General features: G+C 40.2%; 1 protein-coding gene across 1 annotated transcript; it reads left to right on the top strand.

Annotated features, from left to right (window-relative positions):
• Nucleotides 1-415: 415 nt before the first annotated feature.
• DRG1 (developmentally regulated GTP binding protein 1) lies at nucleotides 416-4,975 on the top strand. Its single transcript, XM_009330859.1, has 8 exons — nucleotides 416-446; nucleotides 616-791; nucleotides 1,180-1,249; nucleotides 1,819-1,988; nucleotides 2,742-2,872; nucleotides 3,091-3,258; nucleotides 4,253-4,375; nucleotides 4,855-4,975. Exons 1-8 carry the CDS (start codon nucleotides 416-418, stop codon nucleotides 4,952-4,954), a joined length of 969 nt encoding a protein of 322 aa, XP_009329134.1. The 3' UTR covers nucleotides 4,955-4,975.
• The last annotated feature ends 1,222 nt before the right edge of the window (nucleotides 4,976-6,197 follow it).

Raw genomic sequence — 6,197 nt, 5'->3', positions numbered from 1 at the left:
CGCTCCTGCCTGCTGGTGCGGGGTGTGTGACGGAAATCGATCTAACGGGGGTGGCTCTTGTCCGCTCAAATCGTTACAGACTCCCCGCTGAATAAATCGGAGCAGCCGCCTTCGCTTCCTCTTGTTCTTCCTGGTACAGGACCTTAGTTGTGGTTTCTAGGCCTTTCTAGGACTTTGGGGTGGAGCCCTTGTTGAATCGTAAATGAAAGGACTTTTGCGGTTTTGCTAATATAATCTTGTATTTGCAGAAGTCTTACGGGTTTTACATGAAGAAGCGTCTTGCAGCGGGCACCTATTTTTATATACAAAGCTGTGAATTCGTAAGCTGCTTAAAGGGAGTGCTCCACCTACACCCAAGTCAAGTATAGCCCCCTGGGAAGTCTTGCAGCCTACACTTTATTGTCAGGTACATGCCATGGAGCGTTACACAGACAAAGTGGCGCAAGGCAATATAGATTGTGAACTCTCTGTTTCATACTCTCGTTCTCCTTGTTGGGGAAGCTTACTTGGCTTTCATTCAGGCAATATTAAAAGTAGTAGCGGGACCGCTGTCCAGAACCTTAGAAGATAGAAAATGTTGATCTTCAAACGAATATTTTTGCTCCTTATTTGCAGGTTTTGATGTTGCAAAGACAGGTGATGCCCGAATTGGGTTTGTGGGTTTTCCATCAGTGGGGAAATCTACTCTTCTAAGTAATCTTGCTGGTGTATACTCTGAAGTGGCAGCGTATGAATTCACTACACTGACTACCGTGCCTGGAGTCATTAGATACAAAGGAGCAAAGATACAGGTGAGATCTTTTTCTGTCTGTGAGGATAAGATTGTATATGTAGATGCAGTGGTGTTACAGCTGAATGGTCTAGCCTGACATCAGCAGGTTAGAAGTGACATGTAGAAGTGCTTGAGAATACATTGGAAATGTTGCCATGAGGTGCTTTTCACTTCGTTCTGGGGAGAAGTTCCTGTGGTAGTTCTCACATTCTGTATGAGATGATCTGTTGCATTGTACTAATAGGGCACCAGGGATAATACAATATATAAGAATCAAAGGGGAAACAATTCTATTCAGATTTGCAGTAGAGTCAGCTGGTTTAGGAGAAAGGTAAAAGTAGGATTTATGTTCTCCATGAAGAGAAATATTTTTCTCATGAGTTACTTTCCTTCCTCTGAACAAATAGCTACTTGATCTCCCAGGAATTATTGAGGGTGCCAAGGATGGTAAAGGCAGAGGACGGCAAGTCATTGCAGGTGAGTATATTAGAGCTGGAGGCAGCATCCTATCACTGGTTCAGTTAGTACAGCTTATGAGAGTGAAGGGTTGAATCACTGTTTCTGATGTCTTTAAAAAGCTGAATTGTGTGCTGGAATTGAGCTGTCTGATGTGAAGCAGTAGCCATTTTTATTTTGTTCTGTTTTCAGTTCTGGCTTTATGCATTTGCTGAGTTCATGCTTGGCATTGATACTGCAGTGAAAGTATGTTACCAATTTTGAAGACAGATATGATCCCATATTAAACAAGGCTGCTGTCCTAATTTCATTACCTAGCTTATTGTCATCATTCTGGGCTCTGAATGTAGACAGGAAGATTTTTTCAGCCTCTGTGATTCTTAAAACATGTAAGGATCTGTCTATCATCAGTGATGCTTGGCCAGCACTACAAACTTCACTCTTCTACTGGAATTTAAAAATAAGCAATGTACTGTCCTTCAGGGGTTTAATATTGTCATCGAGTCCACTGAGCCATATTTTGTGTTGTTTTGTCTCAGATTGTGTGGGTGTACTTTTCTGAGAGATGACTTTCTTTTTCTGATTCTTAGTTGCTCGAACCTGTAATCTCATTCTGATTGTTCTGGATGTGCTGAAACCCCTTGGTCACAAGAAAATAATTGAGAATGAACTGGAGGGATTTGGAATTCGTCTGAATAGTAAACCCCCCAATATCGGCTTTAAAAAAAAGGATAAAGGAGGCATTAACCTTACAGCCACAGTAAGTTAGAAGTTTTCTTTAATCAAAATAAAAAAAAAATTGCTTGAAGAAAGAGGTGTTTGCAGTTAATGGTGTGCCTGGGACCATTCCTGTGCTATGACTTCTTTAGAAGCTGAACTGCTGTACCGTTCTGTAGTCAGTTACTTTTCTTGGAGGCCATCCATACCTGCCCTACGAGCCTGATCACCTCCCCACCCCCAAATCAGAGGCTTGGTTGCTTTCCAACAATTACAAGTTCCGAGGCCCAAAAGAGAGTGTGCAAAAACTGCCTCTCGCTTGGTGGCTACTGTGTTCTTCTGGAGAAGATTGCTTAGAGTTCCAGGCCTTGCAACCTGGACTACTCCTCATTTCCCATTTCCCACTGAATCTTCAAAAGCGTAGAAATAGCCAGAGATACCAAAAATCAGAACTCTGTTCTGGGATCTAGGTACCTAACGTAGTTGTCTGGGCACTGAACTAGTAGACGCGTGGGTTTGTATTGCAACTGGTCCCACATTGAAAGGAAACACTACTGAAATGTCTGATTGCAGCTATCAGCGGGGCATTAATAGAAATAAAGCTGTTAGGATTTAAATCTTTTTTCCCTTTCCTGAGGCTAACTATGGTAAAATCATAGTCAAGTCCAATAACTTACAGTGCAGCTATGATTTCTAGTAATCTATATGCAGCGATTGCTAGGTGATAGCATTATTAATTGTAATACTTGATTTGACTGTAAACGCTTCCATTCCTTAATACTGTGTCTACGTTCAGTGTCCTCAGAGTGAGCTGGATACTGAAACAGTGAAGAGCATCTTAGCAGAGTATAAAATTCACAATGCTGATGTCACACTGCGCAGCGACGCCACTGCTGATGACCTAATTGATGTTGTTGAAGGGAACAGGTACTGTTGGGACCCTGGGTTTGGCATACTTGCGATTTATATTCCAAAGAAAAGAACTGTCTTTGAGGTTTGCTTCCTGTGGAAGCTAAGCTAACAATGTGGTATCAACAAGTGCTGTTTAGCACCTTACTGCCCTTTTAAAAAATGAAGCTTTTTCGAAGGTAGTGGTGTATTTATTGCTGCTGGGCTGCTGTAATGGTATTTCCTTCTCTTTGCAGGGTTTACATCCCATGCATTTATGTCCTAAATAAAATTGACCAGATTTCCATTGAGGAACTAGATATCATTTACAAAGTACCCCACTGTGTACCAATATCTGCTCATCATCGCTGGAACTTTGACGATCTGCTGGAGAAAATTTGGGACTACTTGAAGCTAGTACGAATGTGAGTCCCAGTTGCTGCCTTCTGCGGAGTTAAGTGTAAGGCTGAGACTGAAGAATGTCTCAAGAATGGATGAATGATGATTATTTTGTAATGGTTTTCTGCTAGCATAGAGCTCTAGCTTTCAAATGATGATGTCTTTTGTCACTGAAGTATGTTTAATCTGTAAATCGGAGATTGTGCTCCTCTTTTGTCTGTTGTGTGATGGACAGTTTCCTAACAGTCACAAGTGCTGTGTTTTGAACTTCTTGCAGGGGAATCAAACGAGGACCTTGTGAAATCAAGTGCAAAATAAGTTTAAAAAAATTCCTGAAAACATGGACTTCTGGTCAAATTTAGTGCAAAGTTATGAATTTCAGAGGTACCTCTTTTCAGTCTGTCATGAGTGACATGCATTCAGCTCTCTTAACAGAACTGAATTTAGTTCTTCATCTAGCCTTTCAGGTATTTTCACTATGTTATTACAGGTTTACCTCATACTACTAATGCATTTCTTTGGGTGAATTTATGGATGAATCTATTAATACTCATAATGCAGTAATTGTAGTCTTTTAAACGTGTATCTGTCTTCTTGTGACAAGAAATTATTGTAAAAAGGGATTTAGTATGTCTAGGTATCTGGGCTATAGACTTTGTCAGTTTTTTTCCTAATATACGTTGAGTTTTTCACAGAAAAAAAAATCACAAATCAGAACCATAATACTGTAGATGTTCTTTTCCATCAACTATGCCTGTTTCATCTTCTTTTAAGCAACTACAGAAAGCTCACTCTAGGGATAAACCTTCACAATTACAAGGGAGAACCTGCTGCAGCCATTGGCTACCCAGGTGCCTTTTCAGCTTAAGAACACCAAACAATTTACAGAATATCTATCGTCACCACTGAAATAGCGGAACTCAGCACGAGCGCCTAGGATGACAGTGCGAATAACCTATGAAATTTCACAATGGGTTGAGGAGGTTTTGGTATTGACTGACTGTTCCATCTGCGTTACAGCTACACCAAACCTAAAGGGCAGCTCCCAGACTACACCTCTCCTGTGGTACTACCTTACTGCAAGACCACAGTGGAGGATTTTTGCATGAAGATCCACAAAAATCTCATTAAAGACTTTAAATAGTAAGTATTATTGTAAAAGAATAATCTATAGAGAATAGAAAATAATCTGCCTCCTGGTATATTCTTTCATTCTCTTGTAAACTAGAAGAGAAAACAGGGTTTGATGTTTTTGATGCTGAATGGACTAGATCTCCCTATGACAGTTAATACTTAAATTACTATATTTGATGTTCCTATGCTCTTTCCTGGATAAATTTCCTCTACAGGGAAAATGTTTTATCTTTATATTTAAAAGCAGCGCTAGATGCAGCATTATGGGCCATCATCCTGTATGCGCAAGTATTTCAAACGACTTCATACTTTGTTTTGATCTGCTTGTACTCTGGTTCACACAGACCACTCATCCAGGTACTTGCAGAACAAAAAGAGCTCTTAAGCATTACTTCCTGTATTAGCTTTGTGACAGAAATAGCTGTTGTTCTGCTGTTTGCATATTATACTTCTAAGCCTTTCAAATTTGATTTTTCTTCTCCTTTCAGTGCATTGGTCTGGGGTTCATCTGTTAAACACAACCCTCAGAAAGTTGGTAAAGACCATACTCTTGAAGATGAGGATGTTATTCAGATTGTGAAGAAATAAAGTTGTTCTGACGTGGTTTGCCACCGTGCCTGGAATTTGTCATTAGTTGTAAGTGGCAAAGAACAGGCCCTTTCTTTCAGATCTATAGCAAATGGGTATTGTTTTTTTATGGCAGTACCTTACTGCATGGTAAAACTGATGTTTCTGGCCAACGTGTACTGCAGTGTCCCATTCTGGCAGAACTTACAGATGAAAAACTCATGTTAAGTGACTTTCACAAGGGCAAGATCTTACAAGGAAGCTTCGATGCCTGGGATGATTTTCTGCTGCATGTATGTGTCTATCCAAGTTGGAAAAAAGTTCACACGTCAGGAATTGCTTTGTTCTAAATTAGAACAAAACACAAGGAGCAGAGGCTGGAGAACCATATCTTATGAAACAGTGCTAGAGGACACAATTCTAGCTCTTGTTTGAATGCTTCAAGGCGCTTAATAGTCCTGCAGTTGTGGAAAAGATGGCAGGTTCTACTCATGAGCAGTCACTTTTTCAGTTGTTTATATGAGTGGAAGTAAGCGATGCCTGTGTTCTACTGTGTTAGTGACTGGAAGCTTTTAAGTTTTCTTAAAAGAATTTCCTGCTTAGTTTAGAGAAGTCAAATAAGTTGCACAAGAGAAGCAGACTGCTCTAAGGGCAGTGGATCTATTGCTTTTTAGTAGAAATGAATAAAGTTAGAGCTCTGACCTGAGCAAAAAGCTTATCAAATGCATCACCCTCTAACATTTGCTCTCCTACAAAAAGCAAGTAGGGGTATTTACTTAAATGTGTCAAAAATGCTCCCTCTCATGTTACCATGCGTATAAAAAGAGAAGTACAGTGATTTCAGACACCCATTCAAGTACTAAATCCTTGCAACAGTGGTTGCTACTCAGCCTGGTAAGAAAGCATTTTCCCTAATATTTTTTCTAAGCTTAGAAGTAGATTCCTGCATAAGTGAGCTGAACTACTGCAGCCGTGCTGGGGTTATCAGCCTTGACTGGAAGGGGGCAGAGTAGAAGCTATGAAGAGTGAACCTCATTCACCCTTTCTTCAGAGCTGGTTAGTTTTACGAGTTGTTCTGGTACACTGGAATCTCATTCTTTATACTTGACCATGGCTGTACAAAAACATTTAAATGCAGCAATTCTATTGTACATCTTTAGTGAGGCCAGTTACCTTCATCAAAGCAGACTGTTCCTCTCCCCTACATGGAAGATAAGTTTTCTTACTTGGAAAACATGGAACTTTTCTGCAGATTCAGCTCAAA

Source organism: Pygoscelis adeliae, unplaced genomic scaffold, assembly GCF_000699105.1.
Source record: "Pygoscelis adeliae isolate BGI_AS28 unplaced genomic scaffold, ASM69910v1 Scaffold358, whole genome shotgun sequence".
NCBI lineage: Eukaryota > Metazoa > Chordata > Aves > Sphenisciformes > Spheniscidae > Pygoscelis > Pygoscelis adeliae.
Note: the sequence above shows the minus strand (reverse complement) of the source record. Positions and strands in the feature narration are given on the sequence as shown.